At 43.8% G+C, this 25,207-nt stretch overlaps 2 protein-coding genes across 3 annotated transcripts in view; one reads left to right on the forward strand and one right to left on the reverse strand.

Moving 5' to 3' along the window:
* ARSG (arylsulfatase G) overlaps positions 1–25,207 on the reverse strand; it is a 163,791-nt gene that overhangs the window by 131,685 nt on the left and 6,899 nt on the right. The gene's annotated exons all lie outside the window — the stretch shown is intronic.
* SLC16A6 (solute carrier family 16 member 6) lies at positions 27–23,980 on the forward strand. Of its 2 annotated transcripts, none has more exons than XM_073005093.1 (6): positions 27–636; positions 12,781–13,019; positions 17,050–17,193; positions 18,354–18,482; positions 19,331–20,146; positions 21,658–23,980. In XM_073005093.1, the coding sequence occupies exons 2-6, from the start codon at positions 12,788–12,790 to the stop codon at positions 21,906–21,908; spliced, it is 1,572 nt and encodes a 523-aa protein (XP_072861194.1). In that variant the 5' UTR covers positions 27–636; positions 12,781–12,787; the 3' UTR covers positions 21,909–23,980. The 2 variants fall into 2 exon arrangements, with proteins under 2 accessions (XP_072861194.1, XP_008010185.1); XM_008011994.3 differs by having other exon boundaries at positions 27–226.

Genomic DNA, 25,207 nt, shown 5'->3' on the forward strand with positions numbered 1-25,207 from the left:
TGGGGGGCGGGGGGAGGGTGTGGCTCGGGTGCCTGAGTCGCGGGAGTGGGTGGAGGGCCCGGGCGCTCCGGCCTCAGCAGCCCGAGCCAACTTGCGCTAGAGTCGGGCCCGCCCCCTAAGGGGTTAATCCTTTTCTCATGTTACCGAGCGGCTTATAAGGAGGGGGAGGCCAAGCCTCCGCCTTATTGGGAGCCTTTTGGGGTTTATTCTCTTCCCTTCTAACTTGGTGAGTTGGTTTATTATTTTACATGTTTAAAAGTTTGATTGTGGGGTGTGGGTTGTTTTTTTAAAAATATGTGTTGGGGCCTTTTTTTGGGATGGGAGGCGGAGGAGACCACTGAACATCTTCACATTTTGGAGAGGTTATTCCCAAAAATATTCGCTCTGACAGTTAGGAATGCCCAGGGCCACCGGGATGACGCGCTTGCGCCGGTGTGGGTAGCTGAGAGTTGAATGTCCGTGACCCTGATACAGTTGGGTCCCGGAAGATACCTAAAGGCACGCCTGGCCTTTGAGTGCCCCCTGCCCCGGGTTGGGGGCTCCGGGACGTCGGAAGAGTCGGGGGCTCCGGGCTCAGCCCCTCCGCGGATTTTCCGCATGAAGTTGCCTGCGCGTCGCAGGAGCGAAATGTCAGAGGTACCTTCCTTCCCCAGGCTGGCGCGCGCACGCAGGGCGGCCACTGAGGCAGCGCGAGGGAAAGTGGGGCTCCCTGCCTCCCCGGCCCCCAAACACAGCACTCCCTGGGGCGGCCACCGTTTGCCCTCTGCGGGAAGGCAGGGATTTCCCGGCAGAGCGCGGGTCCTCCACCTGGACGGTCAGAACTGTCAGCGGCTGACGGCCGGTCCCGCGCAACTTCAAGGTTCCCGGGCTGCCAACCGCAGGAAAGCGCTGGTGTCGCCGAGCAGTTCCGTAGCAAGGGAAGATGGTTTTGCAGAGGAAATGGGTTATTTCCTTCTAGGTTGTTGTCGTCTTTTCTTTTTATTCCCCCTACCCTAGCAAGACAGGTCATAGAAGTTTGTTAGGTGGCGTATATAAAATGTCACCAAACACGGGGGGCGTCAGTCTTAGAAAAAGCTCCCCGGAGCCAACTGGGGAGGAGCAATTACAACTTGTCAACCTGGAAGCCGGTTTTGTTTGCACGGTTAGACACTCCGTGCCAGCTCCTTCTCGCAGGAGATGGTTTCTACCCCGGGAATGAGATTTCTCAGTGATCTGATTGTTTTTTGCAAATCATGGTAAGATAGGTGTCTTGTTTGTAAAAAGATGCCAAGTGCTTATGCTGAAATCTCTAAACGATGCATCTCCCCATGTCCCAAGCACCATTACGTGGCATTTTGGGGGTCAACAATACATCCGGCCAGATGATATCATAGAAACCCCTCTTCTCATAATTAAGGGAAGAGTGTCCAAGATAGGAACTTACAGTATGTAAATAAACAATGCAGCCAAGTGGAAAAGCTCCTTCCAGTGTAATGAGTACCAGTAACCCTGAGTTTTCCTTCTGTGGTTTCCAAAAGAGGACTTTCCTCAGTGGAACTCCTGAGGAGGACACTTAAATTAGGGGCTCAGGTTTCAACACCATAGCCTTGTAAAATGGTGACTCGGTTGTAGCCAGTGATTCAACATCGTGAGGCAGCTATCCAGGTTAGGTTTGGAAATTTTTTTTTAATAGAGAATGAAAATGAACTTTAGCCAAATGCAGACTGGTTTTGCCAACTTGGGCCAGAAACGACTTGTCAAAGCCGTTCTCCAGGCTACACCTTTAAGAAGAGAAATCCGCAGTGCTTTTGCTCGGGGTTTGCCTACCCCAGTAGCCACCCCATTTCCATCCAGAGCCTGCGTTTTGAACCTTGCTCTGAGCTGCCCCTAGAGTAACACTCTGATGGTCTATGATAATCCAATTTTTGCATGCCCTCGGTCCAAATCTTCTCTCAACAAATTAAGTCACAGTGAAACTCCCAAGGATAGCAGGTTTCCAAGCCTTTGGCAAGATACCCATTTATTTATTTGTTTAGAGGCAGGGTCTCCCTCCCATCATGGAAGTGATCTCTGCTCATTGCAGCCTCGACCTCCCAGGCTCAAGCGATCCTCCCACCTCATTTTTTAATTTTTTTGTAGAGACGCAGTCTCACTACGTTGCCCGGGTTGGTCTCAAACTCCTGGGCTCAAGCAATCTGCCTGCTTCGGCCTCCCTAATTGCTGGGATTACGGGCATGAGCTACCGCACCTGGTTAATACCCATTTAGTGAAGGGGACACTTAACCACATGCTACTAGGAAATCCTCCAAACTGCCCGTGGATTTTGTCATTGTGCTTCCTCCAGAAGAATACCAGGGTGAAGGGAAGATGGCTGCCAGGAACCCCCATTCAGAATTGTTGAGTTTTATAAGTTGGAAAAGGCTTGAGAGACTCCCCTGACAAGCCGTGCTTTCCAGATGATAGAAGTTCGGGATTCAGTGGCTTCCATAGCTGTGCAGCCAGTTAACGGTACACAGAAATTAACAAATATGGCCTAAGAGCTTTAAGAAGACCAACTCTTGGGCCTTGCCTTCAAAGGGCTTAGAAGGATTAAAGCAAGTGACGGTCAAAGGCTATCATAGAAGTATAGACTATTAGGGCAGGAAGAGATCTAAGCTCATCAGAGTCTAGTTCAACTCCCTTTTTTACATTTACCTTGATTTTACATTGACAATGAAAATGGGGAAGCAAAGTGATTTGCCTAAATCCCATCATCCGTAAAGCAGGGGTTGATGGGCAGGATGACTCAGCTTGCCTCACCAGTTAGATCCGCACACAGCTGAAAAATATCCCTACCCATCAGATAAATTCACATGGCCACAAACCAAAGTGGACAGATAAAACTTTCATATTCTGGAACATAGAGACTTCTACGTAAATGAGTTCAAAATTCAGGCCTCAGTTGCTTTGTTTGCAGAGACAGAAGGTTTGGCCTTCTGCTGAAGGAATGGAAAAAAAGAAAAGGAGAAGGCCGGGCACGGTGGCTGACGCCTGTAATCCCAGCACTTTGGGAGGGTGGATCACGAGGTTAGGAGTTTGAAACCAGCCTGACCAACATGGTGAAACCCTGTCTTTACTAAAAATACAAACAAACAAACGAAAAATTAGCTGGGCGTGGTGGCAAGCGCCTGTAATCCCAGCTACTCAGGAGGCTGAGGCAGGAGAATCACTTGAACCCAGGAGGCTGAGGTTGCAATGAGCCAAGATCGTGCCACTGCACTTCAGCCTGGGTGACATAGCAAGACTCTGTCTCAAAAAAATTCAATAAAATAAAAATGCTCTCCTGTAGGCTTGTACAGCAGGAGCCCTGGAAGGCAGGAGATTCAGTACTGGGCTACTTCAGTCAAGTCCCTTCACTTCTTGGGGATGTTTCCCGATTTTGCAAAATGAGTAAGATTTTACAAAGGGGAATTGAATAAGATGACCTCAATTTTTCCCTTCAGCTTTAACATTCAGTAATTCTAACTCTCTTCAGGGGTTACAGATTCATCCTAACCCCATCCATTTTTCAAGTGTAAACCTCTGATGATACAGGCAAGGGAAAAGAGGAAGCGGGTAGCTGGCACCAAACTTCAGTGCTGGCCAGACAGAGGCTTCTCATGGTGGCAGGTAATCTCAGCTCATAAAAAAACTGCAATCTGGTCCCGCTCATCTAAATGCAGTCCACAGCCTGGTCTACATGGTGAGACCCTGTCTCTACAAAAAATAAAAATTATCCCAGGTACGGTGGCTCACGCCTGTAATCCCAGCACTTTGGGAGGCTGATGGGGGTGGATCACGAGGTCAGGAGTTCCGAACCGGCCTGGCCAACATGGTGAAACCCCGTCTCTACTAAAAATACAAAAAAATTAGCTGGGCATGATGGCGGGTGCCTGTAATCCCAGCTACTCGGGAGACTGAGGCAAATAATTGCTTGAACCCAGGGGGCGGAGGTGGCAGTGAGCCGAAATCATGCCACTGAACTCCAGCCTGGACGCTGTCTCAAAAAATAAATAAATAAAAATTTAAAAATAAAAAAGAATTGGCTGGACATGGTGGCACATACCTATAGTCCTAGCCACTCGAGAGGCTGAGGTGGGAGGGTCACTTGAGCCCTGGAGTTTTTTTGTTTTTGTTTTTTGAGACGGAGTCTCGCTCTTGTCGCCCAGGCTGGAGTGCAGTGGCACAATCTCAGCTCATTGCAACCTCTGCCTCCTGGGTTCAAGCAGTTCTTCCACCACAGCCTCCCACGTAGCTGGGACTACAGGTGTGCGCCACCACGCCAGGCTAATTTTTGTAATTTTAGTAGAGACAGGGTTTCACCATGTTGGCCAGGCTGATCTCGAAACCTGGCCTCAGGTAATCCACCCGCTTCAGTCTCCCAAAGTGCTGGGATTACAGATGTGAGCCACTGTGCCTGAGCACGAGCCCAGGAGTTTTGAGGCTACAGTGAGCTATGGTTGTGCCACTGCACTCCACGTCTCTCTAGGGTCTTTATCACATTTTATCACTATATATGTTTTGTTTTAAGGTGGTCCTGAGCCCTCCATTAAAACTCTTCAGACCTTCTGGGCACATTTCTGGGTTAGAACAACTGTGCCAATTTGACTTTGGACTTAGCAGCTACTGAGTCCTGACTGCTTGTCAGAAATGTGCTGAATTCCGGCAAGATGTGGTTGAATCATTTAAATAGGATGCATTTCAGATGCATTCATTTTCCTTAGCATCATCATCAGCAGATATTTTAGTCCATGGAGGCAGAGACCATCTCTTGGTCTTGTCACTGTAGTGCCCCTACAGTGAAAGCGAGGACCTGGCACCTGATAGATATTTTGTTGCAAAAATAAATACAAGCTGTGTACAAGGTACAGGCGGGGTCTGGGGACATGGGGTTGTACAAAGAGAAATAGACCTCAGATTTTGTGAACATAATAATTTAATCAAGCAAATAAGATAAAGGCATAAAAGTAAACAGTACCCCATCATTAAATGATACCTGTCACCTGAAGAAGAGAGCCCTTAGATTGAGCTGGTTGGAGAAAGCATTATGGAGAAAGAAGGATGTCACAGAGCAGGGTCTCATTTTGGGGAAATGGCATGGCCACAGCCAGGTGGGTAGAGACTAGAGGGCCAGGAGGTCTCCACTTTGACCCTGGCAGGTGAGTCAAGTTTTAGAACCAGAAGAAATAAGGCCACAAAGAAAGGTTACAAAGAACATTGAAAGTCAGGCTAATGAGTGGATTTTTTTTTTTTTTTTTTTTTTTTTTTTTTTGATGAAGTCTTGCTCTGTAACCCAGGTTGGAGTGCAGTGATCTCAACTCCCAGGTTGCCCCTACTGCAACCTCTGCCTCCTGGGTTCAAGCGATTCTCCTGACTCCGCCTCCTGAGTAGCTGGGACTACAGACACACGCCACCACGCCCCTGCATAATTTTTGTATCTTTAGTAGAGACGGGGTTTCACCATGTTGGGCAGGCTGGTCTCAAACTCCTGACCTCAAGTAATCTGCCCGCCTCGGCCTCCCAAAGTGCTGGGATTACAGATGTGAGCCATCGTGCCCAGCCTTAATGAGTGGATTTTATTCTTCAGAAAGACGAAAGCCATTGAAAAAGTCTGAGTAGGCTAGGCGCAGTGGCTCACACCTGTAATCCCAGCATTTGGGAGGCCGAGGTGGGTGGATCACTTGAGGTCAGAAGTTCAAGACCAGCCTGGCCAACATGGTGAAACCCGGTCTCTTGAAAAAATACAAAAATGTAGCTGGGCACTGGTGGCACACACCTGTAGTCCCAGGTCCTCGGGAGGCTGAAGCAGAGAATTGCTTGAACCTGGGATGTGGAGGTTGCCGTGAACAGAGATTGTGCCACTGCACTCCAGCCTGGGTGACAGACCAAGACTCCATCTCCAAAAAAAAAAAAAAAAAAAGTCTGAGTAGAAAAATGCCATGACAATACACCGTTTCCAAAAGGTTCATTGTACAGGATACGGAAGTCCATTAAGAGGCTGGCAAACGAGTCATGGTCTTCACAAGGAAAAGCTCAAACCAATGGCCTGCTGGGGGGATGAAATAGAAGGGGTGAAGTCTACAGCCTTGACAGTTGCAGGCTCACCATTCCTCCCCAGGGCTAGACACTATTCTAAAGCCAACACTGGCAAGCACTTCTTAAAAATTTTTTTGCTTTTCTAAATCTTAAGCTAGTGTTGTTCTCACTTCTCTGCCCCAGCGGCCTCATTTTGAGAATGACTTTTGAAATGGAGGGATGTTGTGAAAACCTAATTTGGTAAAGGGCTCCTGGCTCCCAACTTAAATCAATTGCTTTCCATGTTGAGGGACAGTAGTGACAAACTATTCTATAGTTGCTCAGCCTACCTCTTGAGCTATCTAACTGCCCTTCCCACCTTTCCATTTGCTCTCAGACATGACACATCAACACACATCAAAATGCAAAGGCCTTTGCTGCAAAGAGCATACTCATCTTACAACATCTTACGCCTTATTTTAATCAACCAAATATTTAGTGGTAATAGAGTATAAAGTGAATACATAGTCCTTCCCAAGTATTAGGCTACAGTGGGAATGGCGCTATCAATAGGATTAATGATATTAAGTTAGATCAGATTTGCTGCTTTTTAAGATTTGTAGAGTAAATTCAGAACATTAGATTTTCAAAATAGAAAACCAGCAAGTCTGCTGGATAGATGAGGTTGTGTCCTGTTATTTTTCAGTTGCCTTCTATTTTCAATAAAATCTTTGCCTTAGTAACTTTGACCCAACAATTTATGGCTAGGAAAAGGATATAAAGGATATAATGCACCCTGACCCTGAAAATTCACCAGTATACAATTGTATAATTATGAAGAATTTTCTTTTTACATTTTATTTATTTATTTTTATTTGTATTTATTTATTTATTTGTTTTAGACAGAGTCTTGCTCTGTCACCCAGACTGGAGTGCAGTGGCACAATCTTTGCTCATGGCAACCTCTACCTTCTGGATTCAAGTGATCCTCCTCCTTCAGCCTCCTGAGTAGCTGGGACTACAGGCATGTGCCACCACACCTGGCTAGTTTTTGCATTTTTAGTAGACACCGGGTTTCACCATGTTGGCCAGGCTGGTCTCAAACTCCTGACCTCAAGTGATCCACCTGCCTTGGCCTCCCAAAGGATTACAGGCATTAGCCACCTTGCAGAGTCTCACTCTGTTGCCCAGGCTGGAGTGCAGTAGTGTGACCTCGGCTCACTGCAACCTCTGCCTCCTAGGGTCAAGTCATTCTCATGCCTCAGCCTCCTGGGTAGCTGGGATAACAGGCTCACGCTACCACGCCCGGCTAATTTTTGTATTTTTAGTAGAGACGGTGTTTTGCCGTGTTGGCCAGGCTGGTCTTGAACTCCTGACTTCAAGTGATCCACCCACCTCGACCTCCCAAAGTGATAGGATTATGGGTGTGAGCCACCATGCTAGTCAACTTTAAAAAAAAAATTTTAGACAGGGTCTTGCTCTGTCACCCAGGCAAGAGTGCAGTGGTGTGTTCACTGCTCACTGCAGCCTAGAGCTTCCAGCCTCAACTCAAGTAATCCTCCTACCTCAGCCTTCCAAGTGGCTGGGATTGCAGGTATGTGTCACCACACCCCGCTTTTTTTTTTTTTTTGAGATGGAGTCTTACACTGTCACCCCGGCTGGAGTGCAGTGGCATGATCTCAGCTCACTGCAACCTCCACCTGCTGGGTTCAAGCAATTCTGCTGCCTCAGCCTCCCAAGTAGCTGGGATTACAGGCACCCGCCACCACATTAGGCTAATTTTTTTTTTTTTTTTTTTTTTTAAGTAGAGACAGGGTTTCACTGTGTTGGCCAGACTGGTCTTGAACTCCTGACCTCATGATCCACCCACTTTGGCCTCCCAAAGTTCTGGGATTACTGGCATGAGCCACTGGCCCTGCTAATTTTTTTTTTTTTTTTTTTTTGAGACGTGGTCTTGCTGTGTCGCCCAGGCTGGGGAGTGCAGTGGCGCAATCTCGGCTCACTGCAAGCTCCGCCTCCGGGGTTCGCGCCATTCTCATGCCTCAGCCTCCCGAGTAGCCGGCTAATTTTTGTATTTTTAGTAGAGATGGGGTTTCACCGTGGTCTGGATCTCCTGACCTTGTGATCCGCCCGCCTCGGTGTCCCAAAGTGCTGGGATTACAGGCGTGAGCCACCGCGCCCGGCCTGCTAATTTTTTTAATACATTTTTGTAGAGACAGGGTCTCCCTATGTTACCCAGGCTGTTCTCAAACTGCAGGACTCAAGCAATCCCCGCACCTTGGGCTCCCAAAGTGCTGGGATTACAGGCGTGAGCCACTGCGCCTGGCTGTATTTGTAGTTTCTTGAGGAACCTCCATACTGTTCTCCATATTGGCTGTAGTAGTTTACATTCCCACCAACAGTGTATAAGAGTTCTTTTCTCTGCATCCTTGCCAGCATTTTTGTATTTTCTATCTTCTGATCATAGCCATCCCAAATGGGGTAAGATGATACCTCATTGTGGTTTTGATTTGCATTTCCTTAATGATTTGTGATGTTGAGCATTTTTTCATATATTTGTTGGCCATATGTATGTCTTTTGAGAAATGTCTGTTCAGATTATTCACCCTTTTTTTTTTTTTTTTTGAGATAGAGTCTCACTGTGTCACCAGGCTGGAGTACAGTGGCATGATCTCGGCTCATTGCAACCTCTGCCTCCCGGGTTCAAGCGATTCTCCTGCCTCAGCCTCCCAAGTAGTTGAGACTACAGGCGTACAGGCACGCGACACCACGCCCAGCTAATTTTTGTATTTTTAGTAGAGACAGGGTTTCACCATGTTGGCCAGGATGGTCTCGATCTGTTGACCTCGTGATCCACCCTCCTCAGCCTCCCAAAGTGCTGGGATTACAGGCGTGAGCCACCGCGCCCAGGCTGTTCACCCTTTTTTTTTTTTTTTTTTTTTTTTCAGACAGAATCTTGCTCTGTGCCCGGGCTGGAGTGCAGTGGCGCCATCTCGGCTCACTGCAAGCTCCGCCTCCCGGGTTCACGCCATTCTCCTGCCTCAGCCTCCCAAGTAGCTGGGACTACGGGCACCCGCCACCACGCCCAGCTAATTTTTTAATTTTTTAATTTTTAGTAAAGACGAGGTTTCACCGTGTTAGCCAGGATGGTCTAGATCTCCTTAACCTCGTGATCCACCTACCTCAGCCTCCCAAAGTGCTGGGATTACAAGCGCGAGTCACCGCCCCCGGCCCTGTTCACCCATTTTTAAGTCAGATTGTTGGGGAGTTTTTTTTTGCTGTTAAGATGTTTGAGTTCCTTGTATATTCTGGATATTAATCCCCTGTCAGATGAATAGTTTGCAAATATTTTCTACCTTTGTGTGGGTTGTCTTTTCATTCTTTTTTTTTTTTTTTTTTTGGAGGCAGAGTCTCCCTCTGTTACCCAGGCTAGAGTGAAGTGGCAGGATCTCAGTTCACTGCACCCTCCACCTCCCGGGTTCAAGCAATCCTTGTCCCTCAGCCTCCTGAGTAACCAGGACTACAGCTGTGCACCACCACACCCAGCTAATTTTTTGTATTTTCAGTAAAGATGGCGTCTCACCATGTGGCCCAGGCTGGTCTCAAACTCCTTAGCTCAGGCAATCCACCCACCTTGGCCTCCCCAAGTGCTGGGATTATAGGCGTGAGCCACCACACCTGGCCTCACTCTGCTGATCTGTTTCCTTTGCTGTGCAGAATCTGTTTAGCTTAATATAATCCCATGTTTATTTTTGCTTTTGTTATGTGTGCTCTTTCAGTCTTGTTCATAAAAATCTTTCCTCAGACAAATGTCCTCAAGTGTTTCCCCTATGTTTTCTTCTAGTAGTTTTATAGTTTTGGGTCTTATATTTAAGTCTTTGATCTATTTTGAGTTGATTGTTGTATAGGGTGAAAGGTGGGGATCTAGTTTTAGTCTTTGTATCGATATCCAGTTTTCAAAGCGCCATTTATTGAAGAGACTGACCTTTCTCCAATGAATATCTTTGGCACCTTTGCCAAAAATCAGTTGGCTGTAGACACATGGATTAAGTTCAGGGTTCTCTCCTGTTCCTTTGGTCAGTGTGTCTGTTTTTATGCCAGTACCATGCTGTTTTGATTACTGTAGTGTTGTCATGTATTTTGAGGGCTGTTAGTGTGATGCCTCCAGCTTTGTTCTTTTTTTCAGGATGGCTTTGGCTATTCATCATCTTTTTTGGTTCCATACAAATTTTAGAATTTTTTTCTTCTATTTCTGTGAAGAATGTCGTTGGTATTTTGATAGGAATCCACTCTGTAGATTGCTTTGGGTCGTATGTAAATAATTCTTTTCGTTTTTGTTTTTTGTTTTGTTTTCTTTTGTTTTTTTTGAGACAGAGTCTTGCTCTGTTGCCCAGGCTGGAGTGCAGTGAGATCTCGGCACACTGCAACCTCCTCCTCCCGGATTCAAGCAATTCTCTTGTCTCAGCCTCCTCAGTAGCTGGGATTACAGGTGCCTACCACCATGCCCAGCTAATTTTTGTAGTTTTAGTAGAGACGGGGTTTTGCCATATTGGCCAGGCTGGTCTCGAACTCCTGACCTCAGGTGATCCACCTGCCTCAGCCTCCCAAAGTGCTGGGATTACAGATGTGAGCCACCGTACCTGGCCATAAAGAATTCTTAAACTTGAGGTTGGTTGCCATTAAGAGCTCTAAGACCATGGCATGGACTCATTGATTATTATAGATATAATTAATGTTTAGTTAGGCTAAAAATAAACATGACTGTTTTGGCCGGGCATAGTGGCTCACGCTTGTAATCCCAGCACTTTGGGAGGCCGAGGCAGGTGGACCACAAGGTCAGGAGATCAAGACCATCCTGGCCAACATGGTGAAACGCCGTCTCTACTAAAAATACAAAAATTAGCTGGGTGTGGTGGCGCATGCCTGTAGTCCCAGCTACTCAGGAGGTTGAGGCAGGAGAATCGCTTGAACTTGGGAGGCAGAGGTTGCAGTGAGCCGAGATGGCGCCACTACACTCCAGCCCCGACACAGAGCAAGACTCCGTCTCAAAAAAAAAAAAAAAAAAAAAAAAAAAAAAAAAAAAAAAAAAAAAAATTACATATGACTCTTTCAAAGTATATGTAACCACAGAGGCTTTGAAAAAGACAGTATTCATGTGCTAGAGCCCAATCCAGAAGACTTAAGTTAAACCAGTGTCAATGTCAGTGTCTCCTTAGTGGTGTTAAGGTACAGGTCTGCTCGTTCTGATCTTTGTTGCGGTTTGAATGGAGAGGCACAGTGAGGTTAGAGGTAACTCAGTTAACTGGTATCCAGATGGGGCCCCACAGGCTGGTATAATAGCACCTTATTTAGACACCATATTATAGAGGATCATCATGTACTTGGAAATTGAATTGCTAATATACCAATTGGTGGTCAACTCTGAGGAAATTACTCCTGCTTAACAAACTCCCAGAAGACAGAAGGCCCTCATTTTGATTTATAGTGACATTGTGTCTGTGTAGGTACATCCACATGGAACACCAAATCATAATCAGAATATTGCTTACTGAGTAGAAAATGGGGGGGAAGAAGAGTTGCTGGTGATCGCGGTGACCAGGGACATCAAGCAGAGATGCTTATGGTATCTCAAACACGTACTCAGTAGAAGGTGCTGGATGCACAACCAGTGTTTGCTTTTCAGCCTCCATTTTCTAGGCTTCATTTCTGATCAACATTCCTTATGGTCAGTGCAGTCTTTTCTGGCCTCAGTTGAGTCCTTCAAGGTCAGCATTAATACCTGGTCTGGTGACCATCTGGTGTCCTTCAATATGCTTCTAAATATTCTGCTCTGGTTCTTCATGTCTGTTTATTTTTCCCATTTAACTTTCTTTTGGGGGGGCCCACGTACAATACCAAGATTTGTATATATGTATATATACATAAACTTATCCAAAGACTTTATACTACTTGCACATAATTTAAATATTCAACCGTCAGCCGGGCGTGGTGGCTTATGCCTATAATCTCAGCATTTTGGGAGGCCAAGGCGGGTGTATCTCTTGAGGTCAGGGGTTCGAGACCAGCCTGGCCAACATGGCAAAACCCCATCTCTACTGAAAATACAAAAATTAGCCAGGTGTGGTGGTGGGCGTCTGTAATCCCAGCTACTCGGGAGGCTGAGGCAGGAGAATCGCTTGAACCCAGGAGGCAGAGATTTCAGTGAGCCAAGATCACACCACTACACTGCAGCCTGGGCAACACAGTGAGACTCTGTCTCAAAAAAAAAAAAATAAGTAAATAAATTAGGTGGGTGTGGTGGCGCATGCCTATAGTCCCAGCTACTTGGGAGGCTCAAACAGGAGAATTGCTTGAACCCGGGAGGCAGAGGTTGCAGTGAGCTGAGATCACGCCACTGCACTCTAGCCTGGACGACAGAGCAAGACTCCATCTCAATAAATAAATAAATAAATAAATAAATAAATAAATAAATATTCAACAACCTAAGAGATCAGGTAAGTACTTTATATATATATATATATATACTTTATGTTCTAGGGTACATGCGCACAACGTGCAGGTTTGTTACATATGTATACATGTGCCATGTTGGTGTGCTGCACCCATTAACTTGTCATTTACATTAGGCATATCTCCTAATGCTATCCCTCCCCCCTCCCCCCTCCCCCCGGTAAGTCATTCTTATCTGTTATGTTTGCTAAAGAGTATGAGAATCATCAATCCTCACGCTATTGCTGATCTGAATTGTTTTTTAACTTTTTCTCTCAGATTAAGAATGACCCAAAATAAACTAAAGCTTTGTTCCAAAGCCAACGTGTATACTGAAGTGCCTGACGGAGGATGGGGCTGGGCAGTTGCTGTTTCATTTTTCTTCGTTGAAGTCTTCACCTACGGCATTATCAAGACATTTGGTGTCTTCTTTAATGACTTAATGGACAGTTTTAATGAATCCAACAGCAGGATCTCATGGATAATCTCAATCTGTGTGTTTGTCTTAACATTTTCAGGTTAGTACACCTTTCGGCCTAACCATGACGTAAGTGTAGGTCCCTTTTAATTTGGCTACCTTGATAATGGTAGTTGGGGTGATTGTGATGTTTTCATTCCCTTATATGCCTGTTGGTCCTTCCTAGCCCCAACTAACAGGGTTTTCAGAGTACTGAGGATTAGCAAGAAACAAGAGGCACTGAAGAAAAAAGCCTTATTTGCCAGCCATGATAGCCTTCACTTTCACACACACGTATTAAACATCTGCCGTCTGCACACTCTTAGGATTCTGTAGATCCCCTTGAGGAGTGAAGTCAACCCCCTTTTGTGAGGATGTAAGGATATTGTCACTGTCTAAGAAGCAACATCAAAAAGTTGCTGATGGCCGGGCACGGGTGGCTCATGCCTGTAGGCAAGCGTAGGAGGCCAAGGTGGGTGGATCACTTGAGGTCAGGAGTTCAAGACCAGGCTGGCCAACATAGCAAAACCCCATCTCTACTGAAAATAGAAAAATCAACCAGGCACGGTGGTTCGCACTTGTAGTCCTAGCTACTTGGGAGGCTGAGGCACGAGAATCACTTGAACCTGGGAGGCGGAGGTTGCAGTGAGCTGAGGTCACACCACTGCACTCCAGCCTGGGCGACAGAGCAAGACACCGTCATTAAAAAAAACAAAAAACAAAAAAAAACGTTGCAGTCAGGCACGATGGCTCATGTCTGTAATCCCAAAAATTGGGAGGCCAAGGCAGGCGGATCACAAGGTCAGGAGTTCGAGACCAGATTGGCCAACATAGTGAAACCCCCTCTCTACTAAAAATACAAAAAATTAGCTGGGCATGGTGGTATGTGCCTATAATCCCAACTACTCAGGAAGCTGAGGTAGGAGAATCACATGAACCTGGGAGGTGGAGGTTGCAGTAAGCCCAGATCGTGCCATTGCACTCCAGCCTGGGCGACAGTGTGAGACTCCGTCTCAAAAAAAAAAAAAAAAAAATTGCTGACATACCATGTCCCAATCTCATAATTCCAAGTAGAAACATGTAAATGTGGATGCCTGAAGAGAAATGACATGTGTACAAGGAGATAAGGTGAAATTACGAATATTGTTCTGAGGAGACTTTCTGAATTCCAAGCACCTGTTTCCCTAAAGGACTTCACTGATTCGTCATTACATAATCTACTCCCAGACCCAATAGCATAAAATAAAATGGGGCTTCAGTATCATTTTTAACATACTAATCTTCACTTGGTCCTATAAAGGACTATTGGATATACATGCCAAGTCTCATGAGTTCATTGTTCTGTCAGAAATAATTGCCAAGGGTTTTCCAAGAGAAAACGGCTGTTGAACTCACCTCAGAAAGTTAACCAGGCTGGGCGTGGTGGCTTATGTCTATAATCCCAGCACTCTGGGAGGCCAAAATGAAAGGATCACTTGAGCCCCAGAGTTTGAGACCAGCCTGGGCAACATAGCAAGACCCCATCTCTACAAACAATTAAAATAAAAAATTGACCAGGCTTGGTGGTACACACTTGTGATCCCAGCTACTCTGGAGGCTGCAGAGCAAGGATTGCTTGAGCCTGGGAGGTCAAGGCTGCAGTGAGCCATGATGATGCCACTGTGTTCCAGCCTGGGCAACACAGCAAGACCCCATCTCAAAAAAGAAAAAAGAAAGTTAACCAGGTTGACCTTAAACTTCCCTAAGTTTACCCTTACACCCAGTCTTAGAACTGTTATCTCTGAAGTGATCGCTGAAGTTAAAGCCCTCCTTTAAATGTAGTCCATTTTTAGCCATAGAATGTCTTTAAAAGGCAGTGCTACATGTTTTTACCCTTTGGGTAAGTTAGAAATTTCTCTTGTTAGCTGGGTGTGGTGGTGGGCACCTGTAATCCCAGCTACTTGGAAGGCTGAGGCAGGAGAATCACTTGATCCTGGGAGGCGGAGGTTGCAGTGAGCTGAGATTGTGCCACTGCACTCCAGCCTGGGAAACAGAGCAAGACTCTGTCTCACAAAAAAAAAAAAAAAAAAAAAAAAAAAATTATCTTGTTAGTTTTCATACTCTTACAAGTTTCATGAAGTAGTTCCTGGTTCCAGTTTAAGTGAGTATTAAGATAACTTAATTTTTTTTTTTTTTTTTTCGAGACGGAGTCTCACTTTGTTGCCCAGGCTGGAGTGCAGTGGTACAGTCTCAGCTCACTGCAACCTCTGCCTCCCGGGTTCAAGTGATTCTCCAGCCTCAGCCTCCCGAGTAGCTGGGATTACAGGCACCTGCCACCATGCCTGGCTAATTTTTTGTATTTTTATAGTAGAGATGGGGTTTTGCTATGTTGGCCGGGCTGGTCTCTTAATTCCTGAACTCGTGATCCGCCTGCCTCGACCTCCCAAAATGCTGGATTTACAGGTGTTAGCCACCACACCCGGCCAAGTTAACTTAATTTTTAAATTGTGGAATACTTAATTACCTTCTTAGAAATATAATTTAAATGAATTAGGACTAAAATGTCATATTTGGTAATCTAAATAAAAAGAAAATCCAAAAGCTTCAGTTTTAGGTCTTTTATACCTAAAAATAAAAATGTAGTCAACAAGAAATTTCCACTTAATACTATTATACCAGAAGATAATTCTTCCAAATGCTATTATTCTAATTGTTAATGCTTTGAGCCAACATCCTGGCTCAAAATGGTGACAGTGGTTTTGTTATGAGCTACATCCAAGATTACTTTGTATTCTAATAGTTAACATAGTAGATACATATAGACTAACCCCAAAACATGGAATCCTTTTCTCCCCACTTCCTCTTCTAGCATGTTGTTGTTCCTTGACCCAACTTTCAATGGCTCACTTATGTCACTGTTGTCAAGTTAATATTAAGTAACCTATAACTAGGAAACTAATTTGCCAGATTTAAATGTCCTAGGGGATACAGGTTATAGAAGCTAAGCAAATGATGATTCACTTTCAATTATCTGTCCCATAGCAACTCTCCTTCAGGAGTGCATAACTTAGAATTCACATTCTTTCGTCCTGTAAAGAAACTAACTAGGCCGGTTGCGGTGGCTCACGCCTGTAATCTCAACACTTTGGGAGGCCGAGGTAGGTGGATCACCTGAGGTCGGGAGTTCGAGACCAGCCTGACCAACATGGAGAAACCCCGTCTCTACTAAAAATACAAAATTAGCTGGGCATGGTGGCACATGCCTGTAATCCCAGCTACTCGGGAGGTTGAGGCAGGAGAATCGCTTGAACCCAGGAAGTGGAGGTTGCAGTGAGCCGAGATCACACCATTGCCACTCCAGCCTAGGCAACAAAAGCAAAACTCCATCTCAAAAAAAAAAGAAACTAACTAGAATCTGATTCCAAATGGAGCTTTTTAAAAAGAATCCAAAGCCATGAGTAGAGAAAAAATAATTATTCAAGCAATCATAGGAAAACCAATTTTTATTATAGAATAACATAAATTAAATACATATCTAATTTTATAGATGCTTATGGTGAGTCAGAGTCATCTAAAAATATAGATAAAAGTTGTATACTGTTATTCTGGCTTTCTCTTTCAGGAGTCTGACAAATCGTGTTGAATTTGAACACATAGTAAAATAATTCCTGCACTGACTTTGCATGAAATGTATTATGGTTTGGTTTGGTTTTTTCTTGAGACAAGGTCTCACTCTGTCACCCAGTATGGAGTGCAGTGGTGTGATCTTGCTCACTGCACCCTCTGCCTCCCAGGCTCAAGCAATCCTCCCACCTCTGCCTCCTGAGTAGCTAGGACTACAGGTGTACACCACCATGCCTGGCTAATTTTTGTACTTTTTGTAGAGACGGGATTTCACCATGTTGCCCAGGCTGGTCTTGAACTCCTGGGCTCAAGCGATCCTCCCTCCTCAGCCTCCCAAAGTGCTGGGATTACAGGCATGAGCCACCGCACCCGGCTGTATTTATATTTGACATCATCTCTCCATGTGCAAGATGTGGAGGAAGGAGTCTTATGGCAGCTAACCCTGAAGCCTCTGTGAGTTAAAATATCGTTTTGTTCTTTCCTGGCAGCTCCCCTTGCCACAGTCCTGAGCAATCGTTTCGGACACCGTCTGGTGGTGATGTTGGGGGGGCTACTTGTCAGCACCGGGATGGTGGCCGCCTCCTTCTCACAAGAGGTTTCTCATATGTACGTCGCCATCGGCATCATCTCTGGTAAGTGTTCCTCTTTGACTCAGAAGTTCTCTAGACACTTAGTTTGAAGAACAAGGAAGGGGAAGGAGGAAATTAAAGCCAAACTATATTTCTTTCTCTTTCTTTTTTTTTCTTTAACATTAACGGTGTCTCAGATCAGTAGTTTTGAACTGAGCTATATGGACTTCAGGAGACCTGGGAACCTGTTCTCAAGTGCCCAAGAGTTTTTGTTTGATCTTCACCAGAGATGATGATAACTTCTCTTTTGCTATATTTGCAGCCAAAAGATAGCATTTTTACAAAGTAGGACGAATATCTGTAGCCAGTATTTCTCAAATCAGTGAGGATCCAGGGCTGTAGGGGAAGTGCAACACGCCAGACTTAATCTTGGGGGCCTAAGAAAACCTTTTTCCATTTAAAAGGAATAGCCAGCATGGTGGCTTATGCCTGAATTCCAGCGCTTCGGGAGGCTGAGGCAGGAGGATCGCTTGAGCCCAGGAGACCAACTGGGGCAACACAGGGAGACCCCATCTCTACAAAAAATAAAAAACTAGCCAAGCATGATGGTGTGTGCCTGTAGTCCCAGCTACTTTGGAGGCTGAGGTGGGAGGATCACTTGAGCCTGGGAGGTCAAGGCTCCAGTGAGCTGTGATCACACCACTGCACTTTAGCCGGGGCAACAGAGTGAGACCCTGTCTGTTTAAAAAAAAAAAAAGAAATGAACAATAAAAGGAGGCCATATATTCCTCATAGACAATAGATACACACACACACGCGCGCACACACACACACACACAGTTGTTAAGATTTGCAGACTTTACATTTTTCCTGTATTTCTGCACATACGAAACGACTTATTTCTTTCTAGATACAAATCTTATATAAAATTTCATGCAATAATAGTTTCATCCATTGTGAATTATATAAATTTGAAAAAAAGTGTTGCTAAGTAAAAAAAAAAAATTATACTTTTAGTATCCCAAAACAACCACTGAAGTTTATCCAGACCTTTCATGAAACCCATTTTTCTTTGCAACATCACCTTTGTCCAGAATGAATTACTTGGCTCCCAGAACTTAAGATTCAAAAAGCAAAACCAAAAATCCCAGCTCTTTGAATGCATCCTTCCAGTCTCAAGCAGTATGTGGGTTTCATTGGCTTTTCTGACTTTTCTTTCACAGGTCTGGGATACTGCTTTAGTTTTCTCCCAACTGTAACCATCCTATCACAGTATTTTGGCAAAAGACGTTCCATAGTCACTGCAGTTGCTTCCACAGGAGAATGTTTCGCTGTGTTTGCTTTCGCACCAGGTAAGTAGACTACAACAGTCTAAGTGGGAATGTGGATGAGGGACACCACTCAGGTATTCTTGCTACACTAACTTTTGCCAACAGTACGGATGACTTTAAGTGTATGAGTAATGAGAGGTTATTTACGTCTCTTCTCCAGCTCATTTTTAGGATCTGTCCTCCCTAACCCCCACTTCAGGTATTCAGACCACTTTAATAATAGGTTTGAATTCCTAACTGGGCACATATGCAGTGGTACGGCTTTCTTGACACATGCATTCCAGAATAATCTAGTAGTTTGCAGTTGTTCACCTGTTATGTCCTCTCCTTTTTCAAGAGAGCTACATTCAATGTGGATTTAGATGATGCTAATAAAGACAGCATTCTTATCTGTGTGCAGATCATCTCAAAACAAAATCTTTGGCCAGGCACCGTGGCTCATGCCTGTAATCCCAGCACTTTGGGAGGCCAAGGTGGGTGGATCACCTGAGGTCAGGAGTTCGAGACCAGCCTGGCCAACATGGTGAAACCCTGTCTCTACTTAAAACACAAAAAACAGCTGTGCATGGTAGCACACGCTTGTAATCCCAGCTACTTGGTAGGCTGAGGCAGGAGAACTGCTTGAAACCAGGAGGCGGAGGTTGCAGTGGGCCAAGATCACACCACTGCACTCCAGCCTGGGCGACAGAGCAAGACTCCGTCTCAAAAAAAAGATTGAGTACACATTCATAATGCTGAGTATAATAAATTTCCAAAAAATTTATAATGGAATCTGGATCCATATTTCTTCTTGATGGCTTCTCCTGGGTCTTGAGTCCATTATTGACCTTATATTTTATTTCTTCTTCACTCACTCCTGCCTCTTCAAGCAATCATGGCTCTGAAGGAGCGCATTGGCTGGAGATACAGCCTCCTCTTCGTGGGCCTACTACAGTTAAACATTGTCATCTTCGGAGCACTGCTCAGACCCATCATCATCAGAGGACCAGGGTCACCGAAAACAGTCATCCAGGAAAATCGGAAAGAAGCGCAGTATATGCTTGAAAATGAGAAAACACGAACCTCAATAGACTCCATTGACTCAGGAGTAGAACTAACTACCTCACCTAAAAATGTGCCTAGTCACACTAACCCGGAACTGGAGCCGAAGGCTGACATGCAGCAGGTCCTGGTGAAGACCAGCCCCGGGCCGAGTGAAAAGAAAGCCCCGCTGTTAGACTTCTCCATTTTGAAAGAGAAAAGTTTTATTTGTTATGCATTGTTTGGTCTCTTCGCAACACTGGGATTCTTTGCACCTTCCCTGTACATCATTCCTCTGGGCATTAGTCTGGGCATTGACCAGGACCGCGCTGCTTTTTTATTATCTACGATGGCCATTGCAGAAGTTTTCGGGAGGATCGGAGCTGGTTTTGTCCTCAACAGAGAGCCCATTCGTAAGATTTACATTGAGCTCATCTGCGTCATCTTATTGACTGTGTCTCTGTTTGCCTTTACTTTTGCTACTGAATTCTGGGGTCTAATGTCATGTAGCATATTTTTTGGGTTCATGGTTGGAACAATAGGAGGAACCCACATTCCACTGCTTGCTGAGGATGATGTCGTGGGCATTGAGAAGATGCCTTCTGCAGCTGGGGTCTACATCTTCATTCAGAGCATAGCAGGACTGGCTGGACCGCCCCTTGCAGGTAATTTACATACACAAAATACAAATGCTTGTATACTCCCCCTTATGAATTGTGCTAGCTTCCTGTTTAAGCCATAAAAAAACTTACTGCCGTTTTATATTTCCATTGAATTTTAGAGCTGCCAGGGATTAGAGATTACCTGAGCCAGCCCTCTTGATTTAAATATGAGGAAACTGAAGGCCAAAGAATTGAAGCCAAAGGTCCGATGGTAAATTAGTGGTCGAATCAGGACAGGAAGCTGTGTCTGTAGTCCAGATTGACCCAGGCTTTTTTTTTTTTTTTTTTTTTTTTTTTTTCCTGCGATGGAGTCTAACTCTGTCGCCCAGGCTGGAGTGCAGTGGCACAATCTCAGCTCACTGCAACCTCCGCCTCCCAGGTTCAAGTGATTCTCCTGCCTCAGCCTCCTGAGTAGCTGGGATTACAGGCGCCTACCACCACGCCTGGCTAATTTTTGTATTTTTAGTAGAGACAGGGTTTCACCATGTTGGCCAGGATGGTCTCAATCTCTTGACCTCATGATCTGCCCTCCTCGGCCTCCCAAAGTACTGTGATTACAGGTGTAAGCCACTGCGCCTGCCAACCCAGGCTTTTTCTGTCACCTTGCCTTCTCTCATGCTAGACAGGAACTCATGGATTTATCACCTTCAGAGCCCACCTGACTTCTGGAATGATAGAACTAATGGACTTCTGTAAGTCACCTTCCCTTCTCAGGAAAGGTGTTTGGAAATGGATGGCAGCACTCTGTAAATACCTAATTGATTTGTACAGAATGTTTCCTTGTAGGAGGGACATAGGTATGTTTCATATCTTAGATCCCAAATGGGTCTTTAAAGTGTTTGTGATTAGAAATCATACCCCTGTCAAAAGATACCTAAAGTGGGCCAGGCGCAGTGGCTCACGCCTCTAATCCCAACGCTTCGGGAGGCTGAGGCGGGCAGATCATTTGAGGTCAGGAGTTCCAGACCAGCCTGGCCAACATGGCAAAACCCCGTCTCTACTAAAAATACAAAAGTAGCCGGGCATGGTGGCAGGCACCTGTAATCCCAGCTATTCAGGAGGCTGAGGCGGAAGAATCGCTTGAACCTGGGAGGCGGAGGTTGCAGTGACCCGAGATTGCGCCATCGAACTCCAGCTGGGGAGACAAGAATAAAACTGCGTCTCAAAAAAAAAAAGAAAAAAAAAAAATACCTAAAGTGAACTCAAGTGAAATAACAGAGTTCCTTCCTACCGAAGAATATTACCTTTTCAAAGAAGTATGCATCTAAATGTCCCAGGTTTTAGATCCTCTGCTAGGACAGACTTAGCCCAAGAAGAAGTATATTGTGTGTTTGTCTCTTTCTCCTCTCCAATCTAGCAAAGATTTCTGCCTTTAACACCCATTTCTCTTTAGAAACACAAAAGAAAACAAGGAAGGCAATGAAACTGAGAGGCTTCTGATTGTGAGGGTCGCCTGGGTGAGAGGGCTTATGTCTAGGAAGGATGCTGTTAATGGACGCCATGCTCTCTTCCAGGTTTGTTGGTGGACCAAAGTAAGATCTATAGCAGAGCCTTCTACTCCTGTGCAGCTGGCATGGCCCTGGCTGCTGTGTGCCTCGCCCTGGTGAGACCGTGTAAGATGGGACTGTGCCAGCGTCATCATTCAGGTGAAACAAAGGTAGTGAGCCATCGTGGGAAGACTTTACAGGACATACCTGAAGACTTTCTAGAAATGGATCTTGCAAAAAATGAGCACAGAGTTCACGTGCAAATGGAGCCAGTATGACACACTTACTTACAACAACAGCCACTGTGTTGGCTGGAGAGGGATGGGGTGGGCCCGACAGGGACACAAGGAGGTAGAGGAGCTAACCCCTCTACTCCATTTTCAAAACTATATTTTAAAGGGAATGTGTATGTGAAGAGCACTACGGACATCGTTTTTGTTTTGTTTTGTTTTAAGCTTTCCTTTTTGCTTGTTTTTAAAGCCAAAACAAAAAACAACCAAGCACTCTTCCATATGTAAATCTGGCTGTATTCAGTAGCAATACAAAAGATATGTAGAAAGACTCTTTGGTTCACATTCCAATATTAAAATAGCGACATGAACTGGCAAAGTGGTTTTAAAAGCTTTCACGTGGGACAAATGATTTTCTTTCTTTCTTTTCTTTCTTCCTATGGTCTTGTCTGAATAAACTACTATCTTGAATAAAACAACATCGAACCCGGGTCATTGAAATGAAATTGGCCAGTCAAAAAAAAAAAAAAAAAAGACTTCAATCATTTAAAAAAATTCCTAATTTTCAGAAATATGAATAAATAGTTTTTGTTAAACCTTTTGTAAAATACCAAGGCTCCCATTAACAAATTACAGCCTCTGCTTGCTGGAAATGAAGTATAGTTTAAGACCAAACATTTTACTAATAAACAAATTTTAAGTATATATATAACTTGAACTTCATAAATGTGAAGATTACCACTTCTTTTTATGGCCAGTCCTTACCAGAAGTATTTCAGTACAGAATATACAAAATGGCATTTAAAAATGTGTTTCCTGTTGCTTTCAGTTATACAGAAATATGTGACTGTAGTGTCTTTAATTTAAACCACTATTTATTATTAAGTTATTCTAGGATGATTAAAGTAATCAAAAAAAATAAAATCGGAGACATAAGCAGCATTTTTACCTCCTTTCTACAATCCTTTAAATGACTCACAGAATACGTCTTATCTTGTAAAAATACTTTCATAAACAGCCAAGTTGTCATGATTCTTCCATTTGATTAGGGGCAACGTGTGCTATTAAAGGGGAAAAAATACTGGATAGCAAATCGCCTTAGCTTTCAAAAATAATTTGTTTTATCATCTAAGAATACTTGAGGAACTTCTTTGATCAGAATTATATTTCATTGAACTGTTAAAGCATTTCTGATTTAAAGAAAAAACCATCTAATTGTTGAAGGATTTCTGTATTTCACATGGGGGTAACAGAGACAATTACGTTATAGTGAGTTACAAGTTGCAATTTACATCTTCTATAACTTGATTGCTCTAAGTTGCCAGAGGTATCGGGTAGCTGGTCATTGTTTTTTTTTGTTTTGTTTTTTGTTTGTTATTCTTTCTTTTTTTTCTTTTGGAGTTACACTACATGTATAGTATTGCTCACGTTAGCAGTTTTCTGTAAAGAGGGCAAGTGTCGGGATAATAGGTGGACTTTTTACTCACCTATTTTACCACAATCTCACCCTGCAGGTGATGGTCCATGCTTGCTGCTCCATCTTTATTCATCGTTAATGTTAATTAATGACAACTCAGGGGGAAAACCATAACAAGCCTAGTTTGGTTACAGGTACACACAAGCTTGAATATTTCTCTGCACTGAAATGAAAGTGGCATAGTTCATCACCACCTGCTACAATCTGTAGAACATCTTATCAGCCATAGAAATAGGACAATCTATAAAACTTCGGGGAGGGTGGGGGAGGAAATGACAAAGTGTCTGTCAAAAACAGACATACCTAAAACAAGGTGGATGTAGCAAATCTCTGTCACTGCTTGAGAAGAACTTTGAGCTTGTGGCAGTTTTGCAGACTTAACATGACTTCAGCACTTTACAACATATTTTTTACTATGAATGTTCAATACAATTTAATATTTATAACTGATTTCTGAGGGATCTGCTCCATGTCTATTCTGTTATCTGCATGAAAGCAAAATGTATGCCAATTTCAATATGTCAATAATCAAGGTTTTAAATGTTTGGAAGAAAATACAGACAAGATTGCTGATTTGTTCTGTATTAGTGACATTCTGGTACTTCTAGATTTGCAATAAATTTATGGATTTTTTATTTAAAGAGACTGATTTTCTTCTGTTATAAGATTTATTGACTCTCACAGCATTCAGTGTTTGATGCAATTAAAGTTATAAAAACTCACCAAATATTCACTCCAAATAAATAATTTTTTAACGTTTATCTTCTGCAAAACCTTTTAACTCTGCTAGAGACATACAAAGTTTCCCAAGAAGTTTCTACTGAACTTTTTATTTATATTTATTATTATTATTATTATTATTATTTTAAGATGGAGTTTCGCTCTTGTTGCCCAGGCTGGAGTGCAATGGCACAATCTCAGCTCACTGCAACCTCCGCCTCTCAGGTTCAAGTGATTCTCCTGCCTCAGCCTCCCGAGTAGCTAGGATTACAGGTGCCCGCCACCATGCCTGGCCAATTTTGTGTATTTTTAGTAGAGATGAGGTTTCACCATGTTGGCCAGGCTGGCTTCAAACTCCTGACCTCAGGTGATCCACCTGCCTCGGCCTCTCAAAGTGCTGAGATTACAGGTGTGAGCCATTGTGTGTGGCCTGAACATTTTTATGTCTTTTTTTTTTTTTTTGGTCATTGAAAGCAGGACAATTTTATTTTATGTTGAGTTTCATACAAATCATTTTAAAGCACCTTAGAAAAAGACTAAATAATTCAAGGGAAGATTAAGTAATGAAGAACAGGAGAGGGAAATAAAAATTAAACAATATAATCAAATGAAGAAGCACATTTTCATCTAAGAATCGAAATAAGAATGAAAGCAGCAATGTAATTTAATTATTAATGAAAAATACATGAATGAAATGATATCATGGTACCCAGAGTAAGCCTATCAAAAGTCATAAAGGCAAACAGTTAAAAAGACTACACCCAGTCACAGAATCGTTCTAAGAACTGTTGTAACCTGTAAGTAAACAGTACAGACTCTACATGCCAGGGGTTGGCAAACTTTTTCTGTAAAGGTCCAGATAGTAAATATTTAAAGCTTTGCAGGCCATGAGGCCTCTGTCTAGTCAACTCTGCCACTGAGGGTCAAAAGCAGCCACAGACGATATATAAATGAATGAACATGGCAATGTTTCAATGGAATTTTATTGACGGATACTGAAATGTGAATTTCACAAGATTTTCACACAGGACATATATATTTTTTTTCAATAACATAAAAACGTTTAAAAAAAAAAAACCCACACTATTAGCTCTCAGGCTGAAAACATAAAAAATAAACAGTGGACTGGATTTGGCCTGTGGACCACAGT

Source organism: Chlorocebus sabaeus, chromosome 16 (genome assembly GCF_047675955.1).
Source record: "Chlorocebus sabaeus isolate Y175 chromosome 16, mChlSab1.0.hap1, whole genome shotgun sequence".
In the NCBI taxonomy this organism is placed as follows: Eukaryota; Metazoa; Chordata; class Mammalia; order Primates; family Cercopithecidae; genus Chlorocebus; species Chlorocebus sabaeus.